We start from the raw sequence: 15,574 nt of genomic DNA on the forward strand, positions 1-15,574 counted from the left end.
TAGACTCTTAACAAAGAATTGGAAAAAAATGAGTAAAATAAAGCCCTATCAACTGAAGTGTTTACTTAAACGAGGCTTTTTTACTATTATTAAGCAAAGTATTAGTTGTATTCAATGTCAATACAAGCTTGTTATTAAGGTGTATGTAGGAAATAAAACTGAAAGTTCTTGAAATTCCAAGAGAAAAGCTGTAGCTACTGAGCAGACTATGCAGGTTCCCAGATATTCTCAAATGAGGTTTACACAACCTACAGAAGCAACTAACCAGCCCATTAGCAGCATCTCATGGTAATAATAATTTCCTAGCTTCACCATGAAGCTCCTCAGCCATCTTAATACATCCTTTGCTTTTTGTCTATTCTATGGATTTACCCTATGTGGGTGGTAAATGTATCCAGACAGCATGCTCACACAGTAGGAAAAAGAAAACTGAAATACATAATGGGGTGAATGAAAGAAACGGATCCAAAAAACAACAGCCTGGCAATTAACAAAATATCACTGAGTCACTATCTCAAGGCAATCTGATGCTTGTCAGCTGAAATCATCAGGTCGCTGACAACAATCACTGAAGGATGTTGACTACTGAGCTAACTGAACATTTCCAATCTGCAAAGAGAGAGGAGGTACAGTGACAACCTCTTGTGAGATCTGTGAAATGGGGACAGAATATAAACAATTCAACTTCTGAGGTGGCAAACTGAAGAATGAACTAAAAATGATCCCTCAGAAGACCAATTAGATAACAGATTTGATAACTTCCCTGAGAAAAGAGAACTTAACATTCAAAGCCAGACGACCATTCTATGGATATTAACATTTTTATGCTATCCTGCTAAAAATCTTTCAAATGAAAGGAAATCTTACCTTAGGTACTAACCAAATTTCTTGCTGCTAGGTGACTCTCTTTTTTACAGTCTAAATCTTGGCTGCGTTCACATCTACCTGGCATAAATCTTGGATGATTTCAAGAAATATCCAATGGTATTATACCTTGGATCTTATCTCTTATGATGTATTTCTTTACTTCCCTTTGTTCTCTCACTTTTTGTGGGTAACTCATGATGCCACAGTCTGATTTCCAACATCCACGTTGAGTTCTACTGCTGCTACTTTTGTTTGGTTAGTTTTGTCATGCAAGAATGCTGTAGGTGACAGGTAAAAATAAGACACTGGTCTACCTGATATTCTTGCTACCACTTGCTGTTGTTGATCACAGTCTGACAGAGAATAAAATACAATGTCCTTGCTGTTAAGAGCCTGCAATGACTTCATTCAGGTTATATGCTGCTGGTAAACAGCAATCAGTTGTTGGTGTGTTATTTCAAACAACTGGTAGTCAACGTCCCACTAACATCAGGCAGAGCACTGGCACGTGAACTGAGCATTTAACAGCTGGATGTCAACTATCAAATATTAACCCCCAGAAGGAATCTCAGCGCATTCCATTTTCATCAGCAAGTACTCCCTTTACAGCTGTGATTTCTAGTTTCTGCAGTACCTTCAACAAAGAGCACAAAGCGAGCCAACTGATAAGATAGGAAGTGATTAGTTGACATTACAGTGAGGTGGTGATGCTCACCGTTTGATTGACAGTAAGGATAAGAAATTACTTACAGCCTTCCATGTTGTCTACATAATCCTTTTGCTTGTTTTCAAAATGCTGAGAAGTTTACAGCTAAGTTACCAGTAAATTATACATCCAATACTTCAAAGCGCAGTACAATTTCTGCTCACAGATTTTAAAATAAAGTACTTTAAGAAACTATTATTTTCTTTGCAACTCCACCTCTTCTTTCCTGCTTACTTTCCTATTAAAACGACTAAGACATATTTTTTCTGAATGCAAAATTATGGACAAAGAAGCCTTTCATTGACTCTAAAAAATGAAGTAGTGTACAGAGCGACTTTTTTTTTTTTAAAAAAAACTAATTTCTAGAAACACTAGAGGAGTCTTGGCAGGAAGAGCCTACTCCCAAAAGCAAATACTAGGGGAAGGAGGAGGGAAATCTCCTGAACAAGTTGTGCTTTCTTTTTCAAGCCATAGAATGCCAGCAATATTTTCTCCTTGCTAAGAATATGCAGATCCTAAAATTCCTGGTCACTTTGGATATTCCCAGTAAGTTATCCTGACAAACACTTTTTTGAACAGTGTTCTCTAAATCCCTTTCCTATTCAATGACAGCAGTTAGAATTTTTCACTTTTAACTTTTGTAGAACTTTATACACAATGTTCAAGTTCCAGGACAACAGAATAACCAAACAAATGTAGTAAGGAAATCAGTTAATCATCACTGCTAAATACACACAGTACACGCCTACTCAAACAGGTATCATTACTTACACTCTGAAAGCATGTACTTAGCACTGCATTTTCTTAACAGAATAATGAAGCTTAAAAACAGATTTAAAATTACATTATGCCAGTGCTTTGTGATAACAGACCTTCCCACTTTCTACAGATTTTTAAAGCGTCTTTCATTTGAGAGGGAAAAAGAGATTCTGTTTCAGCTTATATACCTCTACTATTCTACGCTACTGCAAAAATTCAGGTAACAAGAGTCAAAAACAAAGCAATGACTAATCTAAATAAAAAAAAGCTACAGATGGATGGAATGAAATAATGCCGTTTTTGCTTTCCACAAGCTCACTAGAGTCATTCATTTTTGTCACTGATTTTACACAAGTGAAAAAAGTCATCTTTAAATTTCTTGTCATGGTTTCTGTCCTTCATGTGGATAAGTGCTAGGTATTTGTGTATTAGGCATTTGCTGATCCAGGAACGTTCCAGCAAATACTGGAGAAAAGAGCCAAGACAAACGTATAGTTTTGCTACATGAAGCAAGGAGTGTTTTGTGTTGCTCATTTCTCTTGTTTTTATGTCAACTGGATTTCCATTTAAGCTTGAGACATTCACTCTGGAAGAATCCTCTTAAAAAGCCTTCAGATAATAACTGTTTTCCAAGTTGAACAAATTCAGCCAAGTAGTAGTTACTTCAAAAACTGAACTTAGCAAACATGTATTTTGATTTGAAGCTGAATGTTTTCAGCAAAATCTGCAGTATCTTTGAGATTTTGGAATATTCTTTTACTTTTTCTTTCCTACTCCTTTGAACTTTCAGTGCCTATTTGTCAACTACACGTGTTTTTATCTTCAACAATATTTAAAAATAAAACATACCACTGTCCCTGTAGGTTTAGTCAGGAAACATAAAATAATGTTACAATTTAACCAAAGAATTGTTATACGTCATTTCCATTAACCAGAAAAAAATCCAAAGAATTGCATGTGGTATTTTCTGTACTTCAAAATTGCATCCTATTCTGAGAAAATGAAGTAAAAAAAATCTGTGACTTTCAAAGTCATATAGAGAGTGACTTTTAAAGAAGTGAAATATTTCCCACTGCATTTTTTTTAATGCAAAACTTACACCTTACATAAACTCTTACCTGCTGTTTGTTGCCTTTTCGTGTTAACATGACAAACGGCATTGTGTCTCCAGACTCTGACTCCCCTTCTCCACTTCCAAGTGGAGGACCCTTCTTCAGCTGACTTTTGAGATGTAGGGGAATAGCAACATCCAACTGATGTACTTTAACTGATTCGCCACTCCGTTGCTGTTAAAAGGATGTCAATTGTATAAGTAATCCATGCTAAAAATGTCAGGAAGTCTAGTAACGTTCACATCTTTATGACTGAGAACAAATTTAACCTTCCAAGAAAGAGTAATATATAAATAATTTCACTAGACTTTATTACATTTTTCTTTGTTTTCCTTGCTTATGAGGAAGAAAGTTACCATGACAGAACACTTCATGTTTGAAAGGAGTTCTGGATAAACTAACCTTGTAAGGAAAGAAATCTAGAGAAGTGATTACTGCCACTTGAGAATGGAAATCATACATTCAGGATGTTTTTTTATCGGATATGATTAATATAGTCCTTATTCAGGGCTTGTAGTACTCAAGTATTTACCAGATGCAATCGAAAACCATATACAGCACTTAGAGGTAATGTAAATTTAAGTGCAGCTACACTTCAGGCATGTTATAAGCTAAGCTTGGGTAGTCTACAATGAAGTCAGAAGTGTTGCCTAATATCTGATGCAATTATTATTTAACCAATAAAAGATGTCAGCATGTCATATATTCTCACTGGCCAAGCTATTAAAGTCTGAAGGCTACTTATATAAGCATGACAACTGCAGAAGAAAGGCCACAAGAAAAAAAACAAAACATTTTTTATATGGTTAGCTATGCATCAATCATTTCCTTATAAAATAAATAAATGTAGCTGCACAGCTAATTACATTACTTTAAGAAAAAGATTTATACCTGAAGATTTTCCAGCATCATTTTATCCAATGCCTGGATGAAGTCCTCATCTTCTGCACAAGGGACATGCTTAAGTCCTCCTCCTTTAATCATTACTTCCTATTAAAATGGAAGAAAAAAAACCCTCTATTACATCAATTTCAGAAATATGAATATTCAGTCCAGAAGTAAAAAGAAGTCTTCGTTGCTTCCATGACATACATAATCAAAACTTTAAAAAAAAACTGTTCAAGAAAAATGCTTTTTGCCTGGATTATTTTCTTGAAGAAATACCTTCTGACATTATGAAGGCTGGTCACTCATAACATTCTGAACATACTAGCATGTATGTACATATTCTGGGTATGACAACATCAAAAAGAAAAATCTCTATCCCTACTACACCCAGTCTAATTTTCCCTTGAAGTCCATAAAGTTGGATGGTGTTTTCAAGACAACATCCTTCAGTATTTGGAAAGCACAACACGACAACAAAACAGTACTTTAATGTATACAGAGAGTATTCACTGCTTAAAAATTTGGAAAAATAACTATTTTCTTTTCCATTTTAAAGTGAACCAAAACATAACACAAAACTGGTAGGGAAATGCTTTTACTCAATGACACCTACAACTGTAAAGGAACTAGAATTCAGCAGGATGCCACGAGCACAATTTGTCAGCACAAGTTCCAGTGCCTCACAGTTAAGGCAGCAGATCAGCACCAAGCAAACACACCATCGAAATAGTGCTGGAACTGGAGAGCATAATATAAGTTCTAACTCCACACCTCACTCATTTTGGCTTTTGGCAACAATGCTGCTTGTTCCTCTGCTATAAGCAATGCTAAAATCTATTCTCTGAACAGTAATTTAACAGCAGGGTAAAAAAAGAGAAAAAAGCAAGAAAGCTTTATAGGCTGTTTTTTAAAGTCAGCACCCCAACACATTGTTTTATTACAATCATTACTTTCTTTACTATGTAACTGCAATTTAGGCTTAATTACAATTTGCCATTCCAAAATCCGTATTTTAGGTATTCTGCATTTCTTGATTTGTCTGCTTTTCAGTTTTGAGATGTAGTACAGAGTACAGTTTACCTTGTACCAGTTTGCTACTATTGCTGGCATTGCAAAACCATCGCTTATCAAAACCATCACTTACACAACTTCTTCCAGTCTAGCTACCTGTGAAAACGCAGTCCTGTGAAAATGGGTTGTAAAGCTGATAGCATGAACATTTTCAGAAGGCAATAGTCAAAGCCTGAAAATATAAGCTCTAAAATGCATTTGAAATAATAGCAGGAGGATTTTTTCTGCGTCTTCCCAATACGTTATCAGCAACACTGGCTAAGAAACATTCAGTAAAGAAAACCAAAGCAGCATAAATCAATTTCCTTATTTAGAGTAACAATACATACTGTATTCTCCTCATCAGTTTCATTTTCCTTATTGGAGTCTGTAAGATAATCAGTGTTTTCTTCTTCTTCTTCTTCACCTTCTTCTTCCTCATTGTCAGAACCCTCCTGAAATGTTCAACGTTTATAATTTGAGAATAAAATAAACTTAACTGTTTTAAAGATAAAAAATTACGCTTGTTCACCCGTGGTATTCCAAGGAATACATGGCTTTATACAACTGATTTATACGTCTTCAGTGACAACATGCTGCTGTCTGTTTCCAGTACTAAAAGCACCCCAACAGTCCATTTCAGTTGAAGAAAAAGCAAAAAGCCCACTTGCATTTGACTGCTCTCACACATTTTCTGCATCTTTCACACCCCACCCCCATGCGAACCGGTTTAGTTTTAGTAAATGTTTTTGGTGGTGTTTTTGTTTTTTTTTTTAGTGCTTCACAGCAAGTCTACAGTGTGAACTCAGCCAGCTTTACCATTTTCATGAATATACAGCAAAACACATTGAAAATTTTCATTAAAACATAAGGATTTTTAAAAATATTGATTTATTGCTACAATGGTTTTTAAGCACTAGAACAGATAGCCTGGAGAGGTTGTGGAATCTCTATCCTAGGAATTACTCAGACTGGACATTGCCCTGGTCAACCAGCTGTAGCTAACAGGTAACCTTGCTCTCAGCTGGATGGTTGGACAAGACTTCCAGAAGTTCATTTTCATGCCCTCAACCATTTATGATTCTAATCATCTTACTAATTTGTGGGTAAAGGCATAAAACCAGCCAAACTTCAGAAACTTTAATGCTGAGTCATCAACTGAAACTAGGAACTAGATTCCTAGTAAACCAACCAACCCACCCAAGCATAAGGAGAAAGTGTTTCCTATTTCCTTGATGAATTCATTTTATCATAATGCTAACATCATCACATCAACTTTGCTGTATCATAGTGACAAGTTAGAATTTTTATTTACGCCTGCTTTTTCTTTTTTATTGGCTACACCACTTTTGATTCAAAAGATTACCGCCACAACAAACAAGGAAGCTTATTATGCTCCATAAATCTTATTTGCTCATATTATGTAGGTATACTCTGAACACCTGTTATTTTTCCTACAGGATTGCTTTGACATCTAGTCAATGTTTGTCTCTATAACAGGTAAAGGCAATGATCTGAATGTGTTTACGTGCCACAAGAACTAATGGCATCTTTTGGTTGAAAAGCAGCATAAACCCTAAGTAAATTTGTAGGTTCAAGTCTATATCATAGTTTCTCTGGAATAAGCCTCAGACACCACCGTATTCATTTTTCCATATATAAACAACTGGGACAGAAATATAACCTTGGTGTATACTGACTCGGTTGTGCATATCCAAATTTCACCTGCTGTGACATAGGAGGGCTTCAGAAAGCATCAAAATATTGATTACTCGTTCTTTTTATGCAAGGCAAGGTAAATGATTAAATTCACCTCCTCTTCTGGCTCATTTACTTCACTTTCATTTCCGGATTGTTCCTCTGTCTCTGCTCCACCTTCTTCTTCTTCTTCGTCCTCTTCCAGATTCTCTCCTTCTGTAATGGAATCTTTGGAATCTTTGTCATTCACAAGCCCTGTAGATTGGAGAAAGAATTAGAAAAAAAAGAGAATATTTGAAATTATATGTGTAGGATCACTTCAGAAGTCCATTGCTGCTGAATACTAAAACTTCCAATGGGTCATAATATTCTATTTTTCAATAGAAGTCTTTTCTATCTATAGTTATCTTGTTCGTAAATAATCAGCAGCAAGGGTAACAACTTCCCCTCACAAAAAGGAGGAAGACATTACGGAAAATGTTTACAATCTTCCATAGAAGAGCAGTCAAGAAGCTGCACAGTGCAAACAGCTGGCAAATAACTTCAAACTAATCATACAACCTTACTGAAATGTGCACTGACGTACGAGCCCTAAGTCACGGATGCTCAACTAAAATGGCAGAGCCCAGAAGACAAACCTCTGTAGGATTAGTTCCAGCACATCGTGCGACTTCAAGAGAATCCTCAAGTTCTTAAACATTAGTCAAAACATCCAATTAAAGTTTCTTTAGCACAATCTAAGTACTCAAATGTTGCCAGTGTATTTCTGTTGACAAATAATAGACGATAGTACTTAGATTTGTTACAGGTAAATTAAGAGTTTTGAAAGAAACATCTGCTCAGTCTGTAATCAACTTTTCTGATAGTACTTAGATTTGTTACAGGTAAATTAAGAGTTTTGAAAGAAACATCTGCTCAGTCTGTAATCAACTTTTCTGACTCTTTTCTAATGCTCTGAGGCTGCACTTGAACCTACAAGGACATAAGTACTTAACATAAAGTCTTCAGAAAGTCAGAGCCTCTTCCAAAACTAATATGCTCATCCTACTTGCAGAAAGGACTGACAGTTCTCTCACTGTGTTTTAATTCATCTTGTGCTTTTCTGTACTGACCTGCTTGCCACGTCTTTCCTCAAGCCATTTTAGTTTACTCTGTGTGCAAGGAATCAAGCACAACTACCCAGAAACTGCCTTCTTTCATGTCCTTCAATGTAATATCCCTTATCTTTACCTTTCCTACAGTAGCCAAGAGTAAATTTTAGCTTCTTTCAGAGCTTTGGTGTACAATTTAGTTTTTCTTTTTAGATTTTTATTAGATTTTTTTTTCAGAGAAAATAATTGAGAATTGAGCATGGTTCTGATATTCATGAAAAAGAGACTTCTTAGAAAACAGCTATCGCAAAAATTAAGTCATCCGGTGCATAACAGAACAAAGTTCTAACATACCCTATTATGCTCATACATTCTATTAATTATTTTCATCAATCTACCAAGTCATTTAATCCTCCAGAGGATCAAGGCTTGATGTAGCAGGAAGTGATGCTGATGTCAGCCTTCCACAGCACTTTTTTGTGTGTGTGTGTGCTAAGGGATCAATACTGTTACTATACAGTTTACCATTGGTATTTTGAAATTTTTCTAGGGTGGACTATTAAAGTTTTTTTGACAGCAAATGAACACATCAGTTTTGTGCTCATGGCATCACTTATTTGTATTCTGCATATGGCAGAGAACAAATGCTGCAATGTGCAATTTTTAGCCAGAAGTCTAGATTCTGAATAGACAAGTAGTTTGGTGCATACCAGATTTATTTGTTTAGCTCTACCTCCAGACTCTTTTATGCATGTGCAATATGCATATACACACAGCCAGGTTTCTTTATCAAATCTCAAAGTTTGACAGCTAAGATCACAAAGGCCAGCTTTAGGAAGAAGTGAATCCTTACAGCCATGCTTAAATTAGACAAAACTGTGAAGTGAATAGCATTTATGGCTCTATAGTAGGTAGTGAGGATTTCAGTGCTGGGTGAACTCAGGTACACTTCCTTCTTCATATTCCAGAGGTTTCATTTTTTTTCTTTGTTTATACACACAGTGCTCTTCAAAGCTGCTCTGCTCCAGATTTATGCAAGAGTTTCTTCAGAATCACTCTCTGTATTTTCTCACCCACACAAAGTCACCAGAGTGGCACAGGAATCCACAGTCCCCAATTCAAGGTCTGCATGCAACAAACTACCTGACTTCTGCCTAGAATTACACTTCAGACAGACAATAGCAAAGCACATCGTCTTCAGCACGATACATTCTCAGTACTGTTATCTGTGGGTACAAGCTGATCATGAACTGCAGTTTTGCTAGAGTTTTTAAAGTATATAAAAAACATACTTCCCTTCAGATATGCTCACATCTGTTATCACAGCCTTCACAGATCAGAAGAGGCAGATGATAATCTCCCTGAGACCAAATTCAAATAGTCCTAATAGGCAGGACTTGGAAATACCCCACCCTATACAGCGGTTTAATAGCAAGCAATTTTGGAAGAGCAACTGACTTGAGCAGGGGGAAATCCCTCATACTCAGTGAGCAACACAGCCCGCCCCCCCCTTCCCAATTTTTAGCTAAACTGAATTAAACTGCTATAGCAACAGCAATTTTTCAGAGAACAAAAGTTCTTACCACTCGTATGGAGGAAGTGCTCAGTATCTTGCAAAGAACATTACAATTTATACAATGAGTTATGAATTACTTCTTAGTTACCATTTTGAGAGCACAAAAGCTAGTAATTTAATTATACCATAAGGAAATTCTTACCTGCATTTCAGTTACTACCTACGTAATTTTAAGGCATGTCAATTAAATGAACAACATATTAAAAATATAAATTCCTCTTAAAACATAAGTTGCAATGTTTTACCTGGCAATCACACACACTCATCCCACTGGATTAAAGGATTATTCTGAAAATTGAACTTGTCTACCTAGATGAAATGCTTACAAGGCTATAATTAACACCTAAAAACATAAAATTTACATATAAAAGCTTGTCATGAAGGAGGTGATCTTCAAATAAAAACTGAAGATTAAAAAACTCTACGTAATGAGAAATGAGCATAGCAGTTTTCAAAAACTATTAAAAGATTTTGTACATAGACCTTAAGTATGATGGTAGTTTTTAGTTTAGACAAACACTAACTTTTTTTGTCAACTTTTCTGGGAGTGTGCTTTCAAGTCTATAATTTTTTCCTGAAATTAACTGATTATAACATAGATACCTGAAGCAAGATTTATAAAGAAATCTTTCATTATTTATAAATAAATCACCGCTGTTGCCTGAGCAGGAACTACAAGCTAGATATTGTAAGGAAAAAGTTTCATAATCCAAAGTTCTAATTCATGAAAAACAAATTATCCTCTGATCTCTATAGAAATGTAAAACCCATTCAAAATTATTTTAAAGAAAGTGTAAGGATCAAAATACATGACATTTGGAAAGAAGCATGTTCTCCCTTTAATCATATTCTTACACTAATGCTTACTTTGACAACAGCAGCTGTAGTCAAGTTCAGAACTGGGGAAGGAACATAAGAGTTGCAAGCAACCAGTCTACCCAGATGACTAAGCTGGTTTCCATCAGTGCTCACCAACCAACAGTACTTGAATGTGCAGATGCTCCTTGCTTTTTGTAGTAAAGCATGATTCCCAAGTTTTTCCAGTAAAATGCATAGCTTTCTTCTTTATCACTTGCACTATTTTGTCTGCACCATACTACTACATACAGACACCAACAAATAATATATTTCTATCAACTTCTTTGCTGTGTTTTTTTATTCTTTTTTTTTTTTAAAAAAAAAAAACACCCCAACACTTAAGAGTTATGAAGATTGTATGAGCTCTATGGAGATCAGAATTATGTAAGGTACAAAAAAAAACTTTCATCATAAGAAAAAAAAGACAGATCATATCAAGAGAATAACGATAGTTACCCATCATCATCATCATGCAAACAATAACTTTAATAAAGGAACCATCAAAAAATATTTAATTCCCCTTGCACATTCTCTTACCTAATTTTATTAAGAATTCTCTTTCCAAGTCTTGAACCTGTCTGATAGCTTCTTCCAGAGAATTGCAGAGCTTTATCTTTGGTCTCAGGAGTTCCAGTGTATCACTGATCATATAGTCAATGTCTATAGGAAACGGGTGGTCTTTTGTCCAGACATCTAGGCTTTTTTTCCACCAAACATACCGCTAGAAAGAAAAATATTCAAGTCAGTTGTATGCACACTGGCATTTATAAACTAAGCTTGTAATGCCTAGCCACATTTGTACTGCAGGAAACGCAAGAGATGTCACATCATTACTCAATTTCATACACTGAAGATATTCTGACACCACTAAACATTGTTTTAGTGTAATTTAAAGAAGGAAGAAGAAATAAATCAGGTCCAGAAACTTTTAGCATGATCTCCATGAATGGAATTTCCACATTATCTCATGGGAACCCATCCTAGTGTGTGAAACTGCCATTGTGGAATCTTTTCACCTTAAATCTATCCGGTCAGAACTTGTTGCATCTTGTGACCATTACCGCTCATCCTCTCCATGAGCACACCTGAGAAGAATTTGACTCTTCCTTCTTCACAAACTCTGTTAGATAGCTGAAGACAGCAATCTAACCACCCTCATCTAACAACGTCTTCCATAAGCTGCGCAAACCCACGAAGTGGGAACCACAAACCTTCTGAACATTTTACAGTGACCCGCTCCACTAGAATCAGCTCTGTTCCAAGGCTCTTGTCTACCAGGAAACCCTGACCTGGAAAAAATGCTCTAGATGTGGCCTTAAGAGCCAAGTAGAAATGAAAGAAAAAAAAAAATCACTTTCTTCAATCTGCTGGCTACACTCTCGCCAATGCAAGGTAGTATGCTGTTGGCCTTCATCACCACAGTGGTGCAGAACTGACTCTTGCTCTCGTGTTGACGTACTCCAGGAGTTCTGTCTCTCTTTCTGCAAAGCCTTCTAGGTAGCCAGTACCAAACTATATTGTTGCAGGGAGCTATTCCATCCCAGCTCCAACACTTGATACTTACCTTCACTGGATTTCATGGCGTTTCCATAAGCCCATTTCTCCACTTGCTTAGACACCCTGATTGGCAGACCTAAACCTCCAGTGAATCAACTGCTACCCCAGTGTTCTGCAATTTGTTGGAGCAACAGTAACATCTACACATCAACATACACTTCACTTTCGCATAGAAACAGTTACTAGATAGAGAAGACTCTAAAAAATTATACTACTGGAGAACCATTTGAAATATATAAACAGACTGCCATATATTAGCTTGTTAAAAGAAATCTGCAGAAGTATGACAAAAGTGTATTAGTACCTGGAAGTATACAAGGAAGCAATCAAGCTTTCGTTTGCTGGATCCTCTGTCAAAATATTGCCCGCAGGTATCAAGGATCGTACAGACTAGTCTGATTCTGAAAAGATGCTCTGGGGGATCCAGTGGACTAGGACTACCATCAGGATTCACACCAAATGATGTGAATGAATATAGAGTTCGAAATATTACAGCCGATTCCACCATTCGATAATTGTAAAGCTCCCCCAAAAACTTGGCACTGCTGATCCGCCGCTGGTTAAACTTTGGCTGGTTAACCTTTACAGGAGAAAAAAAAAAATCATTTTACCATGTAGACATAATAGAATCTTTGTGAAATTTTTTTTCCCCTTTCAAAAAGCAGAAAAGCGGTATAAATGCTTGATAGAATTAATTACAATCTAAGATGGTTATTTATATATAACCACACACATTACACAAAATTAAGAAGTGCTGAAGGCAGTTATGAGAGCCAGTCAAGCAGTAGCTACTACAAGTGTTCAAATACATTTAACATACTCTATCCAAAATCCATGATGATTTTTCACTATCCAGAGAACTGTAATTATAACCTCTATCAAAATATGGACTAATCTCCAGTGACTTGAAGTTGCATGTATCTGATTACACTGTGCAAGAATAAATTCAGTCCTGTTACGATAGAGGAAAAAACCCTGTCCTAGGAATCTTTGCTTTTTTTTTTTTTTTTAATGAACCTACACATAAAGGAAACAACTGAAAACTGGGTAGAAAAGAAAAAATCCAGAATCTAAGGATTCTTTTCTATAAACAGGATTATTTTATTGTTTTTTTATTATTTTTTTCTACCTCCATTCCTAGTCGAATATCCTCTAGTACTCCATCCACAACATGAATTCCAACATCTTCCTGGTAAAGGACCAACCCTGCTAGGAGGTTGGCTACACAGTGAATACTATTATATTTCACATTCCAGATGTTGATCATGCAGCATATAACATAATCTTTTACTTCTGCATCCTGCCAAGGCAGCTTGCGCATCTGTCTCAGGACCTAAATGAAATTTTAAGACAAGTTTAACATTTAAGCAGGCAAAATATGAAGATATTCACAGTCATCACCTCTTTCACAGTTGGGATGAAACCCCTGTAAGCACCTGAAAAGCAGCCTCGTTCTTTTCTTCGAACACCCTCTGCATCTGTAGCAGCTATGGAAAGCTTTATAGATGTAACCCAAATGCTGTTCTCTAGCTACTAATCAAACTATTCCAACCTGTTCCATGATTTCATTGTTCTTACTGTCTGTATTTAACTGTGAGCTCTTATGTCTCACTCTGAATGTACAATACTTAGCACAAAGATTTATTTCATCTCTGTTTGTTCAGCACTTAATGTTTTGGAGAATGCAGCTCCACGACTGTCTCACCTATGCATTACAAGAAATAAAATCTTAACAACTGGGGATACAAAACTGATCCTTCCTCCTTACAATTAAACCAATCTAACTGTCCCCAAACCCTTCAAAATTTAATACTACATCACTTCCAGAAACACTTGTAACAAGATTTCTAAAGGATTTACCTTCTCTGTGGTGACCTTTGAGAGATCCTTGTAGAGAAGCTTACGAATATATTCCTGCAAGGGAGGACGTTTTTTCTTCACAGTTTTTTCAGCTGGAGGGGGATTACAGTAGTAGTAGGCATTTTCCACCATTGTAACATAGCGGGCGTCAAGATGCATTGCTTGTTTCTTTCTCATCATTTGTTCCTGGAAATAAATGCAAACGATCAGCTACAGATACTGTCATTTTCAAGAGAAAACCTTTTATATTTAAGTTTGGGACTAAGGAAATATAAGAGGTTGCAAAAAAAAACAAGTTGAAACATTGGCTGGAAAAAGGAAAGACCAAAGCGTATATATGGTTCTGGGCTGCTATTTCCATGGCCATCTTTCTTTACAAGCTCTATTTTTATAAAGGATAACCACAAAAAAAGTTACTCAAAAGTTATTTAATGTCTAACTTGAATTTTAAATGCTCATGTTTAGTTCGATAAGGTATTTTGAACAGGGGGCTCATTTCATTAACCACATCTAATGTAAAGTTGCTGAAATGTGGATTTCTTGACACACAGTGCATCAACCTGAAAGTGCCAAACTACTTTATACAGCAATGTGCAACTCCGGAAAGTGTATGTTGATGGTTTCACGGGAATTTGCAATGGTTTAGGCAATGGCAGTTTTCTTACTATGTGCTTCATTGTCGCTCTTTACCAATGCAGTATAGCTTGCACAGAAAACAACACCTACCATAAAGGAATGTTTCAGGAAAAAAAAATAAATATAGAAGTTAAAGCTTACTGCATATGTCAACACTAATTACTATGTTTAATTGTCAAGATCGCCCTCGTTTTCCTCACTGAACGCCATCTTTTCTCTGTATCTCATTTTAGATACATACTTCAAGTTTTATTTGGTGGGTTTTTAAAGGTTTCCTGGATCTAAGAATTCTGTACAAGAACAAGTGGTATTCAAAGGTGCTGATTTTTACAGCTAAAGATGCAACTGAGCTTAATTTCACTACAAAACATTTCCATATACACGTGCATGCACAGATTTTTTATGTACATCAACTGATATATTCTAAACCACTTCAAGGTAGTTAAACAGGTAAAAAAAAGCTGCATGGACGTGGACTTCATTATTCAATAGAGGCTGCTTATACAGTAATTCACAGCAAACATAAGTCAAACTAAGGTGTAAATACTATTTATTACTGCATACAATTGCTTTATTGGATTGTATGAATTGATATAAAAACAATGTCAAGAACTTAAACCTTCTTTGATGGAGCAGCACGATCTGTCATGTTGGTGAACTTTCTACTGAGCTTGAATAAATTCTAACTTCTTTTACAAGGTAGTGACTCAGTTAAACTGAAACCTAAAGGTACTCAAACAGCTCCTTAGCCTTGAGTTTCACAGGGGAGTTCAATGAGGAAGAATAACTTTGGGTAACACAGTAACACAACAAATAAGGCAATTTTCCTAGATTGCCTGCATCTGTTGCCTGGGAGGTCTCCATGTGACAAGCCCTAATGCACTTCATTTTTAACCTTTTCCATGACACAAATGGC

At 36.1% G+C, this 15,574-nt stretch overlaps 1 protein-coding gene across 4 annotated transcripts in view; it reads right to left on the reverse strand.

The window, feature by feature from the left end:
* Positions 1-15,574, reverse strand: part of UPF2 (UPF2 regulator of nonsense mediated mRNA decay) — a 61,095-nt gene that overhangs the window by 12,704 nt on the left and 32,817 nt on the right. For all 4 annotated transcript variants that reach the window (XM_035325149.1, XM_035325164.1, XM_035325155.1 and 1 more), the window contains 8 exons: positions 14,023-14,208; positions 13,292-13,495; positions 12,467-12,742; positions 11,143-11,326; positions 7,196-7,335; positions 5,733-5,837; positions 4,336-4,434; positions 3,451-3,618 (listed from right to left, as the gene is read on the reverse strand). In XM_035325149.1, coding sequence (XP_035181040.1) covers positions 3,451-3,618; positions 4,336-4,434; positions 5,733-5,837; positions 7,196-7,335; positions 11,143-11,326; positions 12,467-12,742; positions 13,292-13,495; positions 14,023-14,208 — 1,362 coding nt within the window. The remainder of the gene's footprint in view (positions 1-3,450; positions 3,619-4,335; positions 4,435-5,732; positions 5,838-7,195; positions 7,336-11,142; positions 11,327-12,466; positions 12,743-13,291; positions 13,496-14,022; positions 14,209-15,574) is intronic.

The sequence above is a fragment of the Oxyura jamaicensis genome, chromosome 1, assembly GCF_011077185.1.
Source record: "Oxyura jamaicensis isolate SHBP4307 breed ruddy duck chromosome 1, BPBGC_Ojam_1.0, whole genome shotgun sequence".
Classification (NCBI taxonomy): Eukaryota; Metazoa; Chordata; class Aves; order Anseriformes; family Anatidae; genus Oxyura; species Oxyura jamaicensis.